Source organism: Pristis pectinata, chromosome 7, assembly GCF_009764475.1.
Source record: "Pristis pectinata isolate sPriPec2 chromosome 7, sPriPec2.1.pri, whole genome shotgun sequence".
Classification (NCBI taxonomy): Eukaryota; Metazoa; Chordata; class Chondrichthyes; order Rhinopristiformes; family Pristidae; genus Pristis; species Pristis pectinata.
Window position 1 is genome coordinate 103,512,908 of NC_067411.1, and position 24,192 is coordinate 103,537,099.

Below are 24,192 nucleotides of genomic sequence, written 5' to 3' on the forward strand. Positions count from 1 at the left end.
AACCATCAACCGACCAGTTACACCAATCTTAGGTTAATTCCACGTTTATTCTCCCCACGTTCTCATCAGCTCTGGAGCCACAGCAGACGGCAGGTCTGGAACCTGGAGCAACAAACAATCTGCTGGAGGAACTCAGTGGGTCGAGCAGCGTCTGTGGGAGGAGAGGAATTGCCCACGGCTGGGGCGCACCGTGGGCCACGGCTGGGGCCAACACGCCGCCTCCCACCATCCACCCCCCTCACAGTGACTACACTTCCCACAGGCCCTTTGGCGTCACGTGACGAAGTCAGCACCGCCCTGGTCGCTCATTGATGATGTCAACAACACAGGCCTTCGAGAGCGCGGTTTCGGTCGCGGGGTGATGACGGTGTGGGGCCCAGTTGTGGCGCCGACGATGGGCGACGAGAGCGCGGCCGGGGAGACGGTGTTCCGGCGGGGCTGCGGCCAGGTGAGGGCCGGGGCCGGGGCTGGGGCCGGGTGAGGGCCGGCGGATGGGTTCACCGCAGGAGCGATGTGAAGGGACGGGCCGAGTCCCGGCCCCCCAGTGAACAGCCCCCAGTTCCACCCTCCCCATCCCCTCTCCCCCCTCCCCCACCCCCCTCTCTCTCCCCCCTCCCCCCCCTCCCCCTCCCCCTCCCCCCTCCCCCTCCCCCCCCTCCCCCTCCCCTCCCCTCCCGCCCCCTCCCCTCTGCCCCCCTCCTTCCCCCTCTCCCTCTCTCCCCCTCTCCCTCCCCCCTCCCCCCCTCTCCCCCCTCCCCCCCTCTCCCCCCCCCCTCTCCCCCCTCCCCCCCTCTCCCCCCTCCCCCCCTCCCCCCTCTCCCCCCTCCCCCCTCTCCCCCTCCCCCCCCTCCCCCCCTCCCCCCTCCCCCACCCCCTCCCTCTCCCCCCACCCTCTCCCCCACTCCACCCCCCCTCCCCCTCCCCCCTCCCCCTCCCCTCCCCCCTCCTGCCCCCTCCCCTCTGCCCCCTCCTTCCCCCTCTCCCTCTCTCCCTCTCTCCCTCTCTCCCTCTCTCCCCCTCTCCCTCCCCCCTCCCCCTCTCCCCCCCCTCCCCCCCCTCTCCCCCCTCCCCCCTCTCCCCCTCTCCCCCCTCCCCCCTCTCCCCCTCTCCCTCCCCCCCCTCCCCCCCTCCCCCCCCTCCCCCCCCCTCTCCCCCCCTCCCCCCCTCTCCCCCCTCCCCCCCTCCCCCCCTCCCCCCCTCCCCCCCTCCCCCCCTCTCCCCCTCTCCCCCTCCCCCCTCCCCCCTCCCCCCCTCCCCCCCTCCCCCCCCTCTCCCCCTCCCCCCCTCTCCCCCTCCCCCCCTCTCCCCCTCCCCCCCTCTCCCCCTCCCCCCCTCTCCCCCTCCCCCCCTCCCCCCTCTCCCCCCTCTCCCTCTCCCCCCTCTCCCCCCTCTCCCTCTCCCCCCTCTCCCTCTCCCCCCTCTCCCTCCCCCCCTTCCCTCCCCCCCTCTCCCTCCCCCCCTTCCCTCCCCTCCCCCCCTTCCCTCCCCCCCTCTCCCTCCCTCCTTCTCCCTCCCTCCCTCCCTCCCTCCCCCCCCTTCCCTCTCTCCCTCCCCCCCCTTCCCTCTCTCCCTCCCCCCCCTTCCCTCTCTCCCTCCCTCCCTCCCTCCCCTTCCCTCCCTCCCTCCCTCCCTCCCCTTCCCTCCCTCCCTCCCTCCCTCCACCTTCCCTCCCTCCCTCCCTCCCCCCTTCCCTCCCTCCCCCTTCCCTCCCTCCACCTCTCCCTCCCTCCCTCCCTCCCCCTTCCCTCCCTCCCCCTTCCCTCCCTCCCTCCCTCCCTCCGCCTTCCCTCCCTCCACCTTCCCTCCCTCCCCCTTCCCTCCCTCCCTCCCTCCCCCTTCCCTCCCTCCCTCCCTCCACCTTCCCTCCCTCCACCTCTCCCTCCACCTTCCCTCCCTCCCTCCCTCCACCTTCCCTCCCTCCCTCTTCCCTCCCTCCCTCTCCCCTCCCTCCCTCCCTCGCACAATGCCCCCTTCCTTCCCTCCCTCCCCCTTCCCTCCCTCCCTCCCTCCCCCTTCCCTCCCTCCCTCCCCCTTCCCTCCCTCCCTCCCTCCCCCTTCCCTCCCTCCCTCCCTCCCCCCTTCCCTCCCTCCCTCCCTCCCCCCTTCCCTCCCTCCCTCCCTCCCCCCATCCTTCCCTCCCTCCCTCCCTCCCCCCTTCCCTCCCTCCCTCCCTCCCTCCCCCCTTCCCTCCCTCCCTCCCCCCTTCCCTCCCTCCCTCCCTCCCCCCTTCCCTCCCTCCCTCCCTCCCTCCCCCCCCTTCCCTCCCTCCCCCCCTTCCCTCCCTCCCCCCCTTCCCTCCCTCCCTCCTTCCCTCCCTCCCTCCCTCCCTCCCTCCCTCCCCCCCTCCCTCCCTCCCTCCCTCCCTCCCCTCCCTCCCCCCCTCCCCTCCCTCCCCCCTTCCCTCCCCCCCTCCCCTCCCTCCCCCCCTTCCCTCCCCTCCCTCCCCCCCTTCCCTCCCCTCCCTCCCCCCCTTCCCTCCCCTCCCTCCCCCCCTTCCCTCCCCTCCCTCCCCCCTTCCCTCCCCCCCTTCCCTCCCCCCCTTCCCTCCCTCCCCCCTCCCCCCCTCCCCCTCCCCTCCCCCCTCCCCTCCCTCCCTCCCCCTCCCTCCCTCCCCCCTCCCCACCCCCCTCCCCTCCCTCCCTCCCTCCTCCCCTTCCCTCCCCCCTCCCCTCCCTCCCTCCCCCCTCCCCTCCCCCCTCCCCTCCCTCCCTCCCCCCTCCCCTCCCCCCTCCCCTCCCCCCTCCCCTCCCTCCCTCCCTCCCTTCCCTCCCTCCCTCCCTCCCCTCCCTCCCTCCCTCCCTCCCCCCCCTCCCTCCCTCCCTCCCCCCCCTCCCTCCCTCCCTCCCCCCCCTCTCTCCCTCCCTCCCCTCCCTCCCCCCCCTCCCCCTCCCTCCCTCCCGCCCCTCCCCCTCCCGCCCCTCCCCCTCCCGCCCCTCCCTCCCGCCCCTCCCCCCTCCCCCTCCCTCCCGCCCCTCCCCCCTCCTCCCCTCCTCCCCTCAGCCCCCCCCCCTTCCCCGTTGAACAGCACTCGGCCACTCAGCTTGTCCCATTTGTACTTTCAGAGTGATGACTCAGACATTTGGGATGACACGGCGCTGATCAAAGCCTACGACAAGGCAGTAACCTCGTTCAAAGTAAGTTCGCTGGGGACCAGTTGGCTGTAAACCTTCGTCTTCGCCGACTCAGGTCAGAATTGCAGTGCGAGAAAAAGGCAGCATTGATCCCTGTGAGTTTTTGCACTGATGATTGCAACGTATTTGGAGTGGAAGATGGCAGGTTAAATGAAGTGGGAGAAAAACCTGCAGGTACTGGAGATCTGAAATAAAAACAAAATAAAATGCTGGAAACACTCGGCAGATCAGACAGCGTCAGTGCCAAGACGAGTTCAAGTTTAGTTCATTGTCACAGGCATAGACACACAGGATATAAACACCATGGTACTCAGCTTTTTGCAGCAGCATATTACAAACATGACAAACATAAGTTAAACTTTAACATAAATTATACATAACATTTACATGTGCAAAAATGACAAACAAAATAACCGTAATGACATTAGTGCAAGTTGAAAGAGAGAGAAAGAAATATTGTCCAAGCAAAGCACAAAGGAGCTGGAGGAATTCAGCAGGTCAGGCAGCATCTATGGAAGGAAACGGACTGTCAGTGTATCGGGTCGAGACCTTTCATTGGGACTGCAGTCAGCTGTCCATTTCCCCCCATAGATTCTGCCTGACCCACTGAGTTCCTCCAGCTCCTTTGTGTGTTGCTTCAGATTTCCAGCATCTGCAGTCTCCTGTGTCTCCAAATATAGTCCAAGGTAGTGTTAGGGTTTTTCAGGTTGATTCAGGAACCTGATGGCAGTGGGGAAGAAGCAGTTGTTGAACCTTGAGGTATGGGTCTTTAGGCTCCTGTACCTCTTGCCTGATTGCAGCATCAAGAAGAGAAACAGTTAACATCTCAAATTTTCACAGATGCTGCATGTTTCCAGTTTTAAGTGAGATGAAGTGAGTATGCTAATAACCTGAATGAAAACAAATAATGCTGGAAATATTTGGCAGGTCAGATAATATCAGTGGAGAGCAGCACAGATGATGTTTCAGGTTGGGTGTTTTCATCAGAAGTTTGGTCTGTGGTGTTAAGATTGATGGTAGAATTCTTTGGACATTGCTTATGTTGCAGGAAGATCTTCTAGATGTATTTTTTCAAATCCTAGCTGATCAGGAAGCTGTAAGGTTTGAAATCTGTGGTTTTGGGTGGTGTGGGCAATAATTGCTGGTCTTGCCAGTGATTCCCATGAATAAAAAGAACATTCTTAGTGGATTGTGGATGAAGCATTATTTGCTGTAATTGCTAGACTCAGCAGGGCAAAATAATTGAGAAATCTTTTTGTGTGGTGTGAATGTTCTTTTATGCAGGAGTCACCCTTCAAGTCTGTTCTGCTGCTTTGTAAGTTCATGGCTGATCTCTTCCCAAGCTCCAACTTTCCTTGTCCCTTGATTCCCTTGGTGTCAAAAAAGTTAATGATAGCCGCTTTGCATATATGCTTCACCTGAGCATCCACAATTCTCAAGTAGATTTAAGTAAAGATTCTCTTGTTCTCCCGGGGAATATACATCCAGCATCTTTCTATCTAGCCTTGTTTCAAGAGGTTATTTTACATTATAAGTTGTATACTTGGTCCATCCTACTCAACATCTGAGGAACATTCTAAGAGAATCTTGCATTTTCTCTGAGGCAAGTAAGTAAAATTTTAAGTGTGACTTGCCAAACTATGTATAACAATGGGAAGATTTGCTTGAAATCAATGGAATTGAATGTTGAAAGCCAAGTACATAACACAATAGCTGTAATGTATGGGCATTTAACTCCCCTCGCCCCCCCCCCCCCCACCTGCCTATCACTATCTCTTACTTGCATCTACCTATCACCACTTTGTGCCCACCCCACCTCCCCTCTTTTGTCCACTTATCACTGCTTTGTTTCTCCCTCCTATATATTGGGTTCCCCTTTTCCTGTCTTCAGTCCTGTAGAAGGGTCCTGCCCTGAAATGTTGACCGTCTGCTTTTCTCCACGGATGCTGCCTGGCCTGCTGAGTTCCTCCAGCATCATCGTGTTTTTCATCTAGAGAAAGTAGAGCTTGTGCTGATTGCCAGCGAGAAGGAGATGTTACTACCGATCCGCACTGACTGGGGTCTCCCGATAAGGAAGTTGAGGATCCAGTTGCAGAGGGAGGTATAGAGGCCCAGGTTTTGAAGCTTGTTGATTAGTACTGAGGGGATGATGGAGTTGAACGCCGAGCTGTAATCGATAAACAGCAGCCTGAAGTATGTTTTGCTGGGTCTAGGTGCTCCAAAGCCGAGTGGAGAGCTAGTGAGATAATAATGTATCCCAGTTGCTCATCACTGTTCAGGAAAAATAGAAAGACTTTATATCAAAAGTAGAACTTTGATGCAGATAGGTTACATTGAGGGAGACATTTGTTCTTTCCATTTGGGCTATATTTGTGCAGGGAATGCTTGATTTTTGATATGGTGTACCAAAGCATTCCAGGTGAATGAAGCTATTCATTTCTCAAAGATGAAAATAGTCTTCAAGCATTAAAATTTACTTGTATTTGTCAAAGGTAAAAGGGCAGAGGTGTGTATGGTTATTTCCATCTTTTTGTGTCACTTCTTGGTCTCTTAATCAGTGCTAATGTCAACTGAAAATTTGTTTGAGATTTGGAAATTAAGTTTTTGGTAAAAAGCTGCAGTTGGTCTCATTCTGAATTAGAGAACTCTGCATAGAATTCAGCATTATGTTTTTGAAAATGTTTGCCCTGAGACAAATATTGTTATTAATTGAAAGCTCTGAATGCTGGAATCCACAACATTGTCTGCCAGTCTGCTGGGCTGCTGTTTCAGTATTGCTGTTGAAGAATTGAAATGGATGTGAAGTGTTTATCAGTGGCAATTTGACGTAATGCACGGAAGACTGAACTACAGTAGAGTAATTTTGTGTCCCTGTGTGTATGAATTATTCAATGGGCAAATGTCTGAAGGGAAATCAGGTATACGGCTGTGTGGGAAGAGTGAGCTGGTGGTGAGTTCCGCATTGCTGCAGCAAGTTGGCACGGACATGATCCCTTCTCCTTCAAATTTGTGCTTGGTTTCAGGCTGCCTTGGATACTAAGAGTACCTGAGATGGAAGAGCCACTTATCTGCACTAAACCCCCCTCACCATATCCCTTGATTTCATTTTGATATCCAAAAATGTCGGTCTTTGCTTTGCAACCCGGTGAATGAATACATTGGATTTGGTATTCACAAATATCAAGAATGCATACAGAGCTGTCCCCCGCCCCCACCTGGGCTACTCAGACCATGTCTCTGTTATGCTGATTCCAACATACAAACTACTTTTTAGATGCTACAAACCCTCCTGAAAGCAGATAAGATTATGGCCTGTGAATGCAATGTCAGCTTTACAGGACTGCTTTGAAAACAGGGACTGGAGTGTGTTTAGAGAAGCAGCCACCTATGACCATACCATCAATCTGGAGGAGTGTGCAGCTGCGGTGACTGGCTACATCAACAAGTGCACTGACGATGTCACTGTCATCAAAACCATCACCACACGCCCAACCAGAAGCCATGGCTGACAGCAGAGATACATCAACTGTTGAAAACTCGAGACGCTGCCTTCAGGTCAGGTGATGTGGCAGCCCTCAGGACAGTGAGGGCCAACCTGTCCCATGGCATCAGGGAGGGGAAGAGGAGTTATGCCCAGAAGATCTAGGTCTACTTCTCTGATACCAAGGACACAAGATGTCTGTGGCAGGGCATCCAGGCCATTATGGACTACAAGCCCCCACCTCGTACTTGCGACAATGAGGCCCCCCTCCCAGATGCACTGAACGACTTCTATGCTCGGTTTGATGTACTTAACAATGAACCTGCGAGAAAGACACCTCCACCGCTCAATGACCAGGTCTGTCCTCAGCTAGTGTGAGGAAGATATTATCCAGGGTTGACCCTTGAAATCAGCAGGACCTGATAACATACCTGGCCGTGTGCTCAGGGACTGGGCAGACCAGCTGGCAGATGTATTCACCAACACCTTTAATGTTTCTTTGAGCCAAGCATTTGTCCCCGTATGTTTCAAATCTACCACCATTATACCAGTGCCTAAAAAGACACCTGTAGCCTGTAACCTGTTTAAATGACTACCGCCCTGTGGCACTGACTTCAGTCATCACGAAGTGCTTTGAGAGGTTAGTCTTGCAACACATCAACTCCATTCTCCCTCCCTCACTGGACCCCCTTCAGTTTGCATACTGCCCCAATCAGTCAACGGAAGATGCAGTTTCCTCTGCCCTCCACCTGGCCCTGTCTCACCTAGATCAAAAGGATACTTATGTTAGAACGCTCTTTATAGACTTCAGCTCTGCCTTTAACACTATCATCCCACAGAACCTCAAGGAAGCTGCACCTACTGGGCCTGCAGTTGGATTCTGGACTTCGTCTCTGAAAGGCCACAGTCAGTTCGTATTGGAAATACAATCTCAAAAATCACCAGGCTGAGCACTGGAGCCCCCCAGGGCTGCGTGCTCAGTCCACTGCTGCTCACACTGCTGACTCATGACTGTTCTGCCAACTCAAGCTCCAACCATATCATCAAGTTTGCTGATGATACAACAGTGGTGGGCCTCATTAGCAGGAATGATGAAACAGCTTACAGAGAGGAGGTGGCGAGGCTGGCGGATTGGTGCTCAGTCAACAATCTCTCCTTGAACGTGGACAAAACGAGAGATGATTGTGGATTTTAGAAAGGCTCAGGCTGACCACTTACCCCTGTGCATCAATGGCATCATTGTACAGAGAGTCAGCTGTTCTTGGGAATACATATAGCAGACGACCTGTCCTGGTCAACTAACATCTCTTCCCTCGCCAAGAAGGCACAGCAGCGTCTCCACTTTTTATGGCGGCTGAAAAGAGCAAACCTGCCCTCCCCCACCCTCACTACATTCTACAGGGGTACCATTGAGAGTGTCCTGACTAGCTACATCTCTGCCTGGTATGGTAACTGTAATATCTGACTGTAAGTCTTTGCAGAGAATTGCGAGTACAGTGAAAAAGATCATTGGAGTACCTCTTCCCTCCATCTCAGATATTTACAATACATGATGCACACGGTAAGGGTTATAGAATTATAGATGACCCTTCTCATCCCTCCCACGATCTATTTATCCCACTGCCGTCTGGCAAGTGGTACCGGAGCATCTGGGCCAGAACTACTAGATTTCTCAACGGTTTTTTCCCCCCAGGCTGTCAGGCTCCTGAATACCCTGGTAGACAAATGCCGCATCAAAAGCTCTGGTTTGCACAACAGCATATAAGAACTTTGGCTGCTGCTGAACATGTTTATACAATGAGTACAACACACTGAGCTTGTATTTCTCTTGTCCAACTCAGTTTTGCACTAACTCTGCACTAAATTTGTATTCTGTATATAACCGTTTTTTTCACTATTTGTATTTGTACTTGCACGTTTTTTTTGATTTTTTGTTTTTTGTTGTGTTTATTGTGTGTCTTCTGTTCTATGTCTGTCCTCTGTTGTGTGAGGCTGGGGGAAACGACATTTCGTTCCGCCGTGTGTTTTTATAGCATGGATGAATGACAATAAAGTAACTTGAACTTGAATATGCTTGGCAACTGTGTCTCCTCAATCTCCAGCACCCTGACAGAAACTTTCAAGTCTTCTCTGACCACAGAGGGATCTGGTGATTCGGGACAACAAATTTTGTACCTTTTTATTCAAAAAGAGCAATTAATATAGCAGTGTACAATGTCCCACAGGGTCCAAAAGGAATGACTCTGCATGAGTGTGGTAGAATCTGGGGGAGTTGATGGGAATTTGGAGATAATAAAATGAGGTTCATGTAAATGGGTAATTGATGGTCGGCATGGACTCAGGCCTTTCTTCTCTGCTGTGCGTCGCTGACTCCTGTTGTCCCAGTGGAATACGTCTGACTTGATGTTTGTCCACTTCTTTCTTCAGAATGCCCTAAAAAATGGTGAATGTGTTCAGCCATTGACCAAGGAGTACAGAGGAACTGGAACCAAACGAAAAAACAAGAGGCACAAAAATAGGAAGAAGAGTAATGTCCATCCGGACAGAAAAGTATGCCCGTCTTCAAACCTTTGATACTTTTCGCTAATAATTGTCACTTTATGCTAGGATCAGCGGACTGTGAATGAGTATATTATGTTACGCACTCAAAATTTAACACCTCCAAATACAAAAAAACGTTAACTCTCAGCATACCACCCCAACTTCCCAGCCGATGGAAGTACAGGTAGGACCTGGGTTACGCAAGGGTTCCGTCCCTTCCTGAGAGTGCTCTGTAAGCAAGTTTCTCCGCAATTCAGAAACATCCATTTTCCATAGTAATCCATATCGTATTGCTCTACATATAATTGCTATAATTGTCTTATTTCATTGAACAATCACCCCATTACTACCCATAACTAAACTAATGGAATGTACACTGTATCCAGTCATTAATGAATACGATGAAACATTTTACTATTCTCATTACTAGCATGAAAAGTATATGGGAGAATATGCATATAGTTGGATTTCTGTAAGTCAGTTCATTTGACACTGTGGCCTTGTGCTTAAATGGGTAAATATTCAAGAGAAATTGTTATCAGAAGTACATGATTTCTCTTGTCTCTTTAAAATATAGTGGCGAGTTGGTGATACTTGTAATGCAGTTTGGTCAGAAGATGGCAATGTGTACTTGGCTACCATTCAGTCTATTAGTGAAAAACAAGGAACATGTGTTGTAATGTACACTGGTTATGGAAATGAGGAAGAGCAGAATTTATCAGACCTGGTTCCAGCTGATGTGTCTGAAGCAGAAAATGAGGGTCTTGAACAGGTAAGCATTAATCGTTTTTGATGCACGTTGTCCTATTTAAGATCTGCCAGTATTGTTTAAGAGGCACACTCTCCTCTTCTTCAACTTAGAAAAATGGGACTGGCCAACAATCGACAGATGAGAGTGATGCTATTTCACCTATAACTAAACCTCGCCAATCAAATGAAGCTAAACCAAAATCACCGATGGATCAATCTTCCTGGAACCGTCGTTCTCCTCCTCAACCACCACGAATGCCAGGATTTAGCTTTGTAAGTTCATGAATAAAAATACCCTGTGTAGATATTTTTAAAGTTGCATAGTTTACGTCATTCCCTGTTTTTTTTAAAGTGTCTTCCTTACATAATTGGGGTAGAATTAAATGTTCAGCAGTTCATGGTCTGCATATATTTCTGCCTTGTTCTTGAAATGAAAGGAATAAATTCAGACTTTTTTCCTTTGCTTTTGCTGCCAGTTACGTATATTGCTAGTATCTCTGAACATTTTTTTTCTCCTCTACTCTTCTGATTTCTCATCACCCTCATACTCTTTGTTTTATTGGATTTTCTCTTGTTTTCATTTGGCCCTTGGCCAATTTTCCTTTGTGCTGTTTTCTGTTGTCCTTGGACAGTTTGGTGTCCTAGCTGAGTGGAAATTTATCTTGAGACTGTCCTCCTAATGCTAATAGTTTGTAAAGGATTATAGAACTACAAGCAAAGTATTCTACCCACTTATGATCATTGTGGTTACAAAAACACCAAGGTACTAGCAGGATTCAAACTAATAGCAGCATGGTTGATGACTAATTTATGTTCTGTGGGATAATTTAAAGAAGGTAAATCTAATATTCAACTTTTAAAGATATGGACAGAAAGATGATTTTTTTTAAATGGGGATTTTATTGTCATTTTATGGAAAACTATCTAAAAGGAATTTATTTTTTCTTCCATGTGACTTCAAAGTGAAGGGTCTAACCAGCCCCCAGAAAATTCAACAGAATCCTGACTTGACAGAAGCAAGAATATCAAAGTTGTTATCTTGACAAACTAGTGAATCCATTTATTGATTTGGAACAGTGAAGGAGTAACTAGAAAATAATGCCTGTATTATTTGAATGGTACATCTTCCTCGAGAGAGATGAAGCAAAAACACCAGTATGAATGCAGGAATTAAATCTTATTAACAATCTTTGTTTGCTTGTATGTTAATAGCTGACTGGTTCTCTTTCTCTAACAGTCCCATTTTTGAGGTAACAAGATTTTTTTTGTTCTATACAGCCTGATGGGAAGTTTCATGGTCCACCACCTTTTCTACCTGGATGGCTGCCAACAGGTTCTGCGGGGCCACCGGTGAGCAAGTCTCTTGTTTTTTATTTATACATTTCCAAAGGACTAAAGATCACTTGCTTAATTTAAATTCATGATGAGCTTTCTTCAAAAAGCAGCGAGATATATTGGTTCCTTTCTTCTGTTCCATCCCAATCATCTAACATGCCCAAAATTGGGTACTAAAAGGGTGATCACATCAATGGGCATAGCTACTTGTTCTTTTGCTCAGATACATGGACACTGACACCAGGGAGATTGTTTAATCTTTGTTTTAAAAAAAAGGTAATTTGAATTCTCACCAGTATTGTAGAATATTGTCTAATTAGTTTATATCACTTAAAAAATGTGAGTTTACTTAATCTACATTGTTTTTGAATCCTGAAAGTAGAATTTCTTTGGAAATATTGGAGGTATTTTAGATTGAACTTTTCTACTTCCTAAATATAGTTAATTCCCCCTCCTCCACCAATGAGTCCAGATACTACAGATGAGGACGATGAAGCTTTAGGAAGCATGTTAATAGCCTGGTACATGAGCGGCTATCACACTGGTTATTATTTGGTAAGTACTTGCAATCTAATTTTTTTCTCCCTAATCTTCTGTTGCCTCCAATTATATCGACTGTGAATGAAGCCAGATTTCTATTAAGTAAGATTCTCACAAAAAGTAATTCTTCATTATTTTTTCAATTGTATGATTTCAGTAAAGAATATTAGAAAACTTTTCTTGTCCCCATCACTAATCAAGTTTGAACAATAAGTAGACAGATAAATTAAAATCCCATGCCTAATTCACAAAACTACAACTGAATCTGTCTCCTCCATCCTATCAGGCAATGCCTTCCAGGTGCAACTGGTGGTACATTATTTTTTTAAAATAGTCTTCATTTTTGCTCATTATTTGTGTTTTTTTGCTGATGAACCTTCCTTTAAAAGGAAGTGTTTTTGTCTCTATTTATCGACTGCTCAGTATTTTGACCAACTTTATCACTTTATCTCTGCTCTAAGGAGAATAATGTCACCTTCACCAGCCTTTCCACAATTGGAGTCCCTCAGACCTGGAAACATTCTACTAACTTTCTTGTGCACACTCACAACCTTCCTGAAATGCAAATTATAAAATACACAACTCCGAGCAGTGTTTTATAAATGGCCATTGTAACGTGTGTGTTTGTACTCTCTACCACTGTTAGTTAAACTCAGGGTGTTGATGCTATTTTAAACTGCATTCTCACCCTGCCAGCTTTCAAAGACTTGTGTACGAACACACAGCACTCTGTACCCATGTCTCCTTTAGAATTGTACTAAATTGTGTTATCTTGCCTTGCACATGTGCAAGACACTTCAACTGCCTGTCTGTAACTTCTTCATTGTCTCTACACTTCCTAGCTTTGTTTCCTTCAGATTTTTAAATTGTTACCCATCTTTTCAAATCCATCTCATTAATATATATCTAGAAAAGCAGTCATTTTCTTCCTGTGTCCATCCAGTAAAATCATAGCTGCTTCAGCAGGCACAATGGTATAGTTTAGCAAACTGAATAGGGAAAACCCTGGTGCAATACCTGGGGAAAACTGCTGCCTGCTCTCCTCCGCTCTAGTAAACGGTGGTTCTCTGCAGCTGCTTTCTGTTCCTGAGCCAACCCTTTATCCATGTTACCGATGCCACATTTTTCATTCCATCGCTTCAACCGTGCTGACCAGCCTATTATATGAAACGCTGTCAATATCTTTGTGTAATCCCTGTACACCACATTAACTGCACACCTTTATTGAGCACTCTATTCTAATTATTTTAAAAAAATAACCTTGGGTAGTCTAGTCAAAAATTTGCCTTTCTTGCATGACTGCAGGCTTCTGTCCATTGACCTTCTGTTAATTTTGTCCTTTGTTTTTAAAAGCTTGCCCACCAAAGACATGAAAGATTTTGCCACATAATTACCTGATTTTTGAATAGTGGATTACAGCAGGATTGGGCCTGTTTGTAATTCTCTTCTCTTGTATTGGTAAAATAATGCACACTGTCCAGATCTGTGCACTATGAACAATCCTGTAAACAAAGTGCCTGTTTTATACAAAGCAACCTTATGGAAACCTTGAGTTACATTGAAGTACAGAGTCACAAATACTCCTAATCACTATAGTCACTACTGCGGTCAGTAGTGAATCTTGGGTACATTTAACAATTAGGACTGCTTGTGACTCTGCTGTTTCAGTGTAACCCAAGTTTCTCTTAGAACATAGAACAGTACAGCACTGTAAGGAACAGGCCCTTCGGCCCACCATGTTGTGCTGAACCAACTACATTAGTAATAAAAAGCCCAACTAAACTAATCCCTTCTGCCTACACAATGTCCATATCCTACCATTTCCCTCACATTCATGTGCCTATCTAAGAGCTTCTTGAACACGCCTATTGTATTTCCCTCCACCACCCCCCAGGCAGCACATTCCAGGCATCCACCACTCTCTGTATAATTAAAAAAAACTTGCCTTGCACATCTGCATTGAACTTACCCCCATCACCTTAAATGCATGCCCTCTGGTATTAGACATTTCAATCCTGGGGGAAAGATACTGGCTGTCTACTCTTATCTATGCCCCTCATAATCTTATAAATCTCTGTCAGACCTCCACTCAGCCTCTGCCGCTCCAGAGAGAACAACCCAAGTTTGTCCAACCTATCCTCATAGCACATGTCCACTAATCCAGGCAGCATCCTGGTAAACCTCTTCAAAGCCTCGACATCCTTCCTGTAACGGGGCGACCAGAACTGAATGCAATACTCCAGGTGCGGCCTAACTAGAGTTTTATAAAGCTGCAGCATAACTTCCTGACTCTGGAACTCAGTGCCTCGACTAATGAAGGCAAACATGCTGTATGCCTTCTTTACTGCCCTATCAACTGTGTAGCTACTTTCAGGGAGCTATGAACTTGGACCCCAAGATCCCTCTACACATTGTTAAGGGTCACTGTTAAGGGTTCTGCCATTAACAGTGGACTCTCTCTTTACATTTGATCTCCCAAGGTGCAACACTTCACATTTGGCCGGGTTGAACTCCATCTGCCATTTCTCTGCCCATATCTGCAGCTGATCCATATCCCGCTGTATCCTTTGTCAGTCTTCTACACTATCCACAACACCACCAATCTTCGTATCATCTGCAAATTTACTAACCCACCCATCAACATTTTCATCCAGGTCATGTATATACATCACAAACAGCCGAGGTCTCAGTACGGATCCCTGAGGAACACCACTAGTCACAGACCTCCAGCTAGAATAAGTTCCATCGACCACTACCCTCTGTCTTCTATGGACAAGCCCGTTCTGAATCTAAACGGCCAATTCTCAGTGGATCCCATGCATCTTAATCTTCAGGATGAGCGTCCCATGAGGGATCTTGTCAAATGCCTTACTAAAATCCATGTAGACAACATCCACAGCTCTACCTTCATCAATCACCCTCATCTCCTCATCAAAAAACTCAATCAAGTTAGTGTCATGAACCAGCAACAAAAGAAACACACCGAGTCATGATTCGGTGTTAAAAACTATTTTATTAATCACTACTTATGATAATACGAAAAATGGAAGTAAAAATGTTAGTATGTTAGAAATTCAAAACTGTTAAACCTTGAACATTAACCCCAAAAACTAAACTCTTCGTGTGTGTGTGTGTGACAAAGTCCCAAACTCCAAGTCCAGGAATGGTTCTTAAAGTTCAGTTCCGCAAGCCATAAGGTGAAACATGAGCAAAGGCTTCTTCAACAACCACCGTTGTCTGAAGATAAGACGTAGATGTAGAGAACATAGGGAGAGTAAATACGAAATCCAAATGTTCCACGATGGAACCCAAATGACACTTCAGTGTTGACTCGGTAGTGACTTCCTCACCCCGAAAAGCATCCGAATCGTGGTCATCCACACAAATACCTGTTTCCTTCTACAGGTCAGCAACAAAGTGAACTCCACCAGATTTCTTCCAATTTCCATACATGGAGTTCTGTGGCAGACACAGTTATTGTTTCTCATCCATCGATAGAGAACATTAGCAGGCTGGTGTCTCTCTCCCTTCTCTCTCTCTCTCCCTTCTTCTGACCTCTTCAACAATGTCATTACGTCCTTTATCTTCTGTTGACGTAAGCACGCCACACACACACACACACACACACACACACACACACACACACACACACACACACACACACTATCCTAAAGGGACTTTCACCGAGTCCGTAACATTAGTAAGGCACAACTTGCCCCGCACTATAGCTTAATTAGGGACAGGCAGCATGGCTAAGCTATAGTTTTACAAATGCTCATAAATCCTACCTGAAAAAATTCTCTCCAGTAACATCCCTACCACTGACGTGAGACTCACCGGTCTATAGTTACCAGTTTTATCCCTGTTTTCCTTCTTCAATAATGGGACAACATTAACTATTCACCAGTCCTCCGGGACCTCGCCTGTGGCTAGAAAGGATATGAAGATATTGGTCAAGGCCCCAGCAATCTCATCTCTTGCCTCTCTCAATAACCTGAGGTATATCCCATCAGGTCCTGGGGACTTATCCACCTTAATGCTCTTTAAGAGACCCAACACTACCTCCTCCTCTATCTCGAAATGCCCCAGCATATTAGCACGCTCCACACTGATCTCCCTATCCTCCATGTCCTTCACCTTGGTATGTACTGATGCAAAGTACTCATTAAGGACCTCACTCACCTCTGCCTCCAAGCACATGTTCCCTCCTTTATCCTTGAGTGGCCCTACCCTCTCCCTAGTTATCCTCTTGCTCTTGATGTATGGATAGAATGCCTTGGGATTTTCTTTAATCCTACTTGCCAAGGACTCTGCATAGCCCCTCTTGGCTTTCCTGATTCCCTCCTTGAGTTCCTTTCTGGCTTCTTTATAATCCTCAAGTGCTCGGTTTGATCCTAGCTTCCTAAGCTTTATATACTTTTCTCTTGTTGAACATAGAACAGTGCAGCACAGGAACAGGCCCTTCTGCCCACAATGTTGTGCCAAACCAATTACATTAGTAATAAAATGGCCACCTAAACTAATCCCTTCTGCCTGCACAATGTCCGTATCCCACCATGTTGTGAGAAAGGTTCTTTTGGTATCTTAAAGATAAAGGTCTGGACACACAGTCTTTGTAATTTAAAAATGGTTTATTAACAAAGACAAACGTGGGGACAGAATGAATGGGAACAGATGCACACTCACACACTCTCAAGCAGGAGCACGAATGTGGAGGGAAAATTGCGACAGAGGGTGAGAGACACACACACACAATAACTGGGTACAAATGATCAAGGAATAAACAATACAATGTTTGGACACCCTGATTCTGGACAAACATTGGCTCTTTGGTCTCGGGAGTCCTTAACTAACTGCCCTGAAGTAGTGCACAGCTCACCTCAACATCCTCGGAGACAGAAAGAGAAAGAAAAACCAAACATGCAACACTTTTATGCTGCTGGGGGCTGGGTAGCAAAGGCGTTTTAAACGGGCCAATAGTAGGTGTGCCCAGGAACAAATGTGCTCGCACAGACCAATCCGAGTGGTCCAGCAAGACAAAGGTGTTTACCTAATGGGGCAGAGCTGGACCCCTGATTGACAGTGGTATAGCTTCCGACCTGATAGGCAATGCTATCATCCGACCGTGGGGGTCAGTAGTGTTGTCACGGTCATCTGACCCCTGGCCTTTCATACTACACACCATTGCCCTCACATTCTAAGAGCTTCTTGAACGCACCTATTTGCCTCCATCACCACTCCAGGCAGCTCATTCCACGTTGTTGAGTTTTATAAAATAAAAGAACATAAATATAACAAAATCATACAGTCACAAAAAAAGATGCAAGGATACTTGCAACATATGTCTCAATCAAAATGGAAACAAAATCCTTGCAATGCTCAGTCTGGGTATTGTGTGAGAGTGATACACTCAGTAGTTCAGGACCGTTACCTTTCCTCAGAACATTGACCTGAAATGCTGTTTCCCTCTCCACAGACGCTACCTTATCTGTTGAGTTCTTCCAGCACTTTTTGTTTGTTTTTCAGCTGTCCAGCATTGCACCCTCCTATTAAAGAAAGGCAAAAGGAAACTATAGGCCCATGTAGCTAACTTCTATTCTTGGAAAATTCCTAGTCTACAGTTAAGGATCAAGCAACTTAACAATTTGTAACTAATAGTGAAGAGCCAGCATAGATTTTTAAGCATAGGTCTTGCTTGAAGAACCTACTTGGTTTATTTTTATTTTTAAGTGTTAACTAGGGTTCAGGATAATGTCATGAATGTTACTGATTTGGACTTCCAGAAGACATGGAATTAGGAATCTGGCTGGGCAGTAGGCCACAGAGAGCAGGTACACGAATTGGCAGGATGTGACTGCTGTCCTGCAAGGATCCATATTGATGCAGGATTATTCATCCTGTTAGACTAATTGGAGAATAGAGGGGCCATGCAACTTTCACCAATGTTGCAAAAGTAAGTGGCACGGTGATTTGATTTCCATCTGCAGTAATTTTCTTTCAATAGATTGGTAAGACTTTGCATTATCTTCAGTTGCACCACCTGCAAGTCCCTTTACAAACTGCATGCAGTCCTATCCAGGAGGTATATCACCATTCCTTCATTGTCTAAATCCTTCCCAATTCAGAAGAATTGAAGTCATTTTAATGTAGGTAATTTTCTGCAATTTTTATAAGGCAACTTTTATCTTCGTCTGTGGAAAATGACCAATTGTTTTCTGTTTTTCTCAATCCAGGGCCTCAAGCAAGGGCGAATGGAAGGGGGCATGGGCAAGAGTCCTCGATCTTAGTTTGTTAAAATGTGAGCATATGTACTTTTATAATGTGTAGAACCTTGGTAGGATTGTAATGGTAGTTGTCACTGACCTGCTGGTGATTCACTTTTATTCCAGGGTGGTGTCTGACACCAAGCTTTTCTAAATATGGTGGGAAATGGAACCAAATCTGACCCTGCTCTCATTTCAACACCCACAAATGCACATTGCATTTGAGCCTGTTAGCATGTGAAGAGTAGCAAGAACCCTGACTGACACCACCTCCAACTAATCCAGGGGTCTGAAGCCTAATGTATTTGCAATTAGTACAACAGTTCTGCACTTATAGTACTGCCAGATTTTCCAAATTTAGTTTTATAATTGTTTTCATTGAGATTCAACTTGCATCCTGTAGGTAACCTAACCACTGGCATAAATACTGAACTAAACTATTCACCAAGCTGAGCTCTGGTTGTGGTGTTTGGCCTTTGGATTTAGGGCTGAGGCTGTCTTTCTAGGTAATGACCACATAGAACCACAGTGAATCTTACAGACAAGGATATCGGAGAGCTCTAGTTAATTCCTTTGTCCTTTCAAGGAGCTCTCTTGCTGGTCCCTTTATGTAACTGCTGGAGCAAAAGTAGAATTATGACAGAACTTTCAATATTGTGTGGCAAAATGACAGGTGAGTTGCTAAACAAACCATATGGTGCATTCTGTATGGTATCGTATGATGCTGTAGTTGCACTGACTAGGGAGGTCCTGGATCCAACAGCTAACGTGGATACTGAGTTACTCGTATATGGGTTTTCCTAAAAATCTCACTTTGGCAATGGTGTAGAGTCATGATAAACCGATATTAACATTGTGCTGATAAATTTTGTCTCAAGGCTTAGACTTGCAATTCTAAAAATATCATCTATCCTAGCTTGCTTCTATGTTTGATTTGGGAAACATTAACATCCTTATTTTTTTCCCCTCTGCAGGTGAAGATCTCTCTCCTAAGGAGAGGAGTGCAACAATTTTGCTGTGGATTATGTTGAAAGTTGTCTGACTGAAGAAGCCACTAGTACATGTAGGAGGATCCCTTGGGTTTAGTATGTACCTTTTTTGTATTGAATAGTGAATAAAAACAACTATTTCAATTGCTTGTTTATTGTTGCAAAGAAACCTTGCTGTGCTTTTCCATTTATTGATACATAACGAGAAAATTCACCCTGAAATTTCAAGTTTTCTTGCCATTGTAACCCTGTAACCAAAATTATTAGGGCATAGTAAATATCATGAAATGATTGACTATGGCTATCTAAGTTCCCTAGCTGCAATCCCCTGTGGAGCGTGTATGGGGCAGTGCTTGTTGAGGGAAAGGAAAACCCCTCTATCCCCTTCAGATGATCAAAGAAATTCACGTGACAGAGACACACTTTATCTTCATCCCTGATTACCCAGTCTAGAAGTTGTACGGTTTCCTCTAAACATTTCTGTCAAATCTGTATAAGGTGATGTAGTTGTTTCCAGTGTTTATACTGACATAGCCCCTTTGTTTCAAAGACGTCACTTGGGCTGCCTCAGTCCTAGTTAAATAGACTACTACTTCTCAAGTCTATACAGGTGAACATCCTCCAGTTTGCTAATCATGTAGTGGAAATCATTAAATTAGGAATTGCTCTCGTGTCTATACTTCCAATCTTTTCCTCGGCCTCTGTTAACCACAATATAGTGGCATCAAATGTGAACACTTAGTGCACAAAATGTTGTGGTTTAGCCATCCAGCTATCTTGCCAATACTCCCTTGTGTTACCTGTATTAAAATAATCTGCAACCACTGGCTGTGGATCTCCAGAGATCCATATACATCATGCCTAAATCATTCTGTTGCTCATACACCATAGAGAGGTGAAACTTTAGGGTAAGCACTGAAAATATAAACTTTGTACTTTATATACAGCCCATGTAATTTATTAAATGGTGAATGTCTCCTATCCAGTGTAAGGTCTTAGTACAAAAATAATTGGTAAAAGTGAAAGCCCTGATATTCTGGTGAAGGGTCTTCTGGCCTGAAATGTTAACGGTTTCAGTTTTCATAGATACTGTCTGAGCTGCTGAGTGTTTCCAGCATTTTCTGTTTTAAAATCCTCAATGCCCTGGGTTTTGCTGCTGTACAGAACCAGTGTCATTATTTTTGATATTGAAAAAAGTTAAACATTTCCTATAGATATTTTTATGAATATAATGTGATCAGTAAATGTCTTTCTTTACATTTGTCTGCCATCTGATCAATGCATTAATTCTGCCAGTACATTCCACTTACAATGCATCAATGCCACTTGTTTCCTTGTCAAACACTTCATGAGTATGTTGTTTATGTTGTTTATATGAGTAGGCTGTTAAATAGGACTCAGGCCCCTGGTGTTCAGGACCTTGAACAGTGATTTTCCCCACGCACCCCCCCCCCCCCCCCCCCCCCCCCCACCCCCGAGCCTTTGTAGTGGCTGGACCGAGCTTTCTGTGGCCTGCAATGTGCCAGTCAGCAGCATTCACTCACAGACATCTCACTGCACTGGAAGGCCAACACGTTTTGGGCAGACCGAAGTGCTGCTTTCACAGAGATCATCTTCCAGCAGCATTTGGTGTTTGTCTTTGTATGTGTCCCTGGGAACACCCAGGAGAGTCCTCCTGTTACAAAGCAGCTTGGGATGAACCTTGACAAGGATCCTTCCATCTTTTTCCGTTATTAACTTTGTGCTTAAGAAAATATTGATCATTTGGTATGTAACATAATGACTGTAATGCACACTTAATTAGCCTGTGCCACACGTTTTGAAAAGGTGTAGTCGAATTGTGTAATCAGTGTGGCAGTTTCCACCCCCTGCCCCCCCCCCAAATTGGATATAAGTATAGCAATTCGGTTAAATAGTCAAATTTATATAGACATCAACTAAATCCAAATGCCCAATGACTGACCCTCATCTTCAAAGGTACTACCATTACTGAATCCCTCACAGTTAACATTCTGGGGGGTGGGTCTCTATTGATGAAAACTATTGATTTGCTAGTCTGCTTAAAAAGAAGGTAACGCCAAGTGAACAGGGACCAAAGGTTCTTGATATCTCCCTGATCTCTCAAAGCATTTCTGTCACCCTCAGTTTGCAAGTTAATCGTTTGCAGAGCTCACTACTCGTCTTGATATGATTATAAAAATGCTCTAGATTCTTATCCTAATGGCAAGAGTGTCATCCCAGATCACTTGATCAATATTCTTGCTGTTGGACTCCATGTTCTCCACCAAAGTACCAGCCCTACAGCAGTGCAGCCATCTTCCTCAATGGTGCAACAACAAGCTCACCAATACCTTCAAATTCCTTTCCAAGTTTCTCACCACCTGATTTCACCATCTCACATATGTGGAAGCCAGTGGGGAGAGGTACCTAGAGTCTGATAGTTTCAGTTTATAACTTTCTAATATCTTTAACAAGATTAATTTCATTGTTTTGAGTTTTTTGGGAAAGTGCAGTTTTCCTTAGGTAAGTTTGATTGACAGCTCTCTGCCACGGTAACAAACGAGTTCAGAGCATGATTCGAGCTGTCAGCATCTCAAGCCTGCTGCACTCTTCTTACACAACTAGTAAATGTAAATAATGGGACTCAGTCATGAGGGTAAATGACTGAGTCCTCCTATTCTTATTGTGATGAACATTTAAAGAATAGTTTTGTTGAAAATCATATAATTTGCACTCAAATCACTTTCAAAATCTCACACTGAATTCCTGTCCCCGACAATTTCTCAGAATATTTGTAACTGAACAGAGTAAAAAAAAATCCCCAGTATTGAGGCCCCAGTACACAGTTGGCTTTATAGGGCAGGCCACGTTGTTCGCGTGCCTGACACCAGACACCCAAAACAGACATTGAATTTCTAGCACTGAGATACAGTAGCGTAGTGGTTAGCACGATGCTATTACAGCGCCAGCGATCGGGGTTCGATTCCCGTCGCTGTCTGTAAGGAGTTTGTACGTTCTCCCGTGTCTGCGTGGGTTTCCTCCGGGTGCTCCGGTTTCCTCCCACATTCTAAAGACGTACGGGTAGGTTAATTTGGGGGTTTAAAATGGGCGGTGCGGACTCGTTGGGCCGGAAGGGCCTGTTACCACGCTGTAAATAAAATCTAAAAAAAATCTAAAAACTAAAGGATAAATTTATCAAGCTGTTGGAAAAGTTTCTAAGAGATAGGATCTATGAGCATTTAGAGAATCATGGACTGATTGTGAAGGGAAGATCTTGCCTCACAAGCCTGATAGGGTTCTTTGAGCAGGTGACTAGGAAATTGATGAGGGTAGTGCAGTAGATGTGGTTACATGGATTTTAGTAAGGCGTTTGACAAGGTTCCGCATGGTAGGCTTCTTCCGAAGGTCAGAGGCCAAGGGATCCAGGGAAGCTTGGCCGTGTGGATTCAAAATTGGCTTGCCTGTAGAAAGCAGAGGGTTGTGGTGGAGGGAGTGCATTCGGATTGGAGGCCTGTGACTAGTGGTGTCCCACAGTTATCGGTTCTGCGACCTCTACTTTTTGTGATATTAACGACTTGGATGAAGGGGTGGAGGGCTGGGTTAGCAAGTTTGCAGATGACACAAAGATCGGTGGTGTTGTGCATAGTGTGGAGGGCTGTTGAAGTTTACAGAGGGATATTGATGGGATGCAGAGCTGGGCTGACAAGTGGCAGATGGAGTTCAATCCGGAGAAGTGTGAGGTGGTACATTTTGGAAGGAGAAACTCCAAGGCGGAGTACAAGGTAAATGGCAGGATTCTGGGCAGTGTAGAGGAGCAGAGGGATCTGGGGGTTCATATCCACAGATCACTGAAAGTTGCCTCACAGGTGGATGGGGTAGTTAAGAAAGCTTATGGGATGTTAGCTTTCATAAGTCGGGGGATCGAGTTTTAAGAGCTGCGAAGTGATGATGCAGCTTAACAAAACTCTGGTTAGGCCACACTCACAGTACTGTGTCCAGTTCTGGTCGCCTCATTATAGGAAGGATGTGGAGGCGTTGGAGAGGGTGCAGAGGAGATTTACCAGGATGCTGCCTGGATTAGAGAGTATGGATTATGAGGCGAGACTAAAGGAGCTAGGGCTGTTCTCATTGGAGAGGAGGAGGATGAGGGGAGACATGATAGAGGTATACAAGATATTGAGAGGAATAGATAGAGTGGACAGCCAGCACCTCTTTCCCAGGGCACCAATGCTCAATACAAGAGGACATGACTTTAAGGTATTGGGTGGGAAGTTCAAGGGTGATGTCGGAGGTTTTTCACCCAAAGAGTGGTTGGTGCATGGAATGCGCTGCCTGGGGTGGTGGTGGAGGCTGATACGTTGGTCAAGTTCAAGAGATTGTTAGATAAGGATATGGAGGAATTTAAGTTAGATATGTGGGAGGAAGGGGTTAGGTAGTCTTAGGTGTGGTTTGAGGGGCGGCACAACATGGGCCGAAGGGTCTGTTTTGTGCTGTACTGTTCTATGTTCTATGAGATAGGAAGAGATTCAAGGTTATGCTCCAAGATTCCTTGAAGAAATGCAAGTCCACACTGACTGGTAGTGGTGGAGGAAGTCTGTGACCAGTGGTGTTCCACAAGGGTCAGCGCTGGGACCTCTGTTGTTTGCAATATATATATATAAATGATTTGGACAAAGATATAGGTGCGCTGATTCGTCAGTATGCAGACAACACAAAGATTGGTGGAGTTGTAGATAGTGAGGAAGGTTGTCAAAGGATGCAGCAGGATATAGACCAGTTGGAGATATGGGCGGAAAAGTGGCTGATGGAGTTTAATCTGAAATGGTGTGAATGGTGCATTTTGGGAGGTCAAATACAAGAAAACATACAGCAAATGGCAGGACTCTTAGGACCATTGATATACAGAGGGATCCTAGGGTTCATGTTCATAACTCTGAAAGTGGTGACACGTAGCTAGGGTGGTAAAGAAGGTGCATGGCATGCTTGCCTTCATTAGTTGGGTCATTGAGCAGAGAAGTTGGCAAGTCATATTGCAGCTACATAACCTTTGGTTAGGTCTCATTTGGAGTATTGTGTGCAGTTCTGGTTGCCAAATTACAGGAAAAATGTGAAGGCTTTGGAGATGCATAGATAGGGTAGATAGTCAATGTTTTTTTCCCAGG

The 24,192-nt window shown here is 46.2% G+C and overlaps 1 protein-coding gene across 1 annotated transcript; it reads left to right on the plus strand.

The window, feature by feature from the left end:
- Window positions 1–330: 330 nt before the first annotated feature.
- Window positions 331–20,285, plus strand: smn1 (survival of motor neuron 1, telomeric). Its single transcript, XM_052019687.1, has 9 exons — window positions 331–448; window positions 3,063–3,134; window positions 9,040–9,162; window positions 9,731–9,925; window positions 10,015–10,176; window positions 11,182–11,253; window positions 11,680–11,793; window positions 18,012–18,076; window positions 19,016–20,285. Exons 1-8 carry the CDS (start codon window positions 362–364, stop codon window positions 18,063–18,065), a joined length of 879 nt encoding a protein of 292 aa, XP_051875647.1. The 5' UTR covers window positions 331–361; the 3' UTR covers window positions 18,066–18,076; window positions 19,016–20,285.
- The last annotated feature ends 3,907 nt before the right edge of the window (window positions 20,286–24,192 follow it).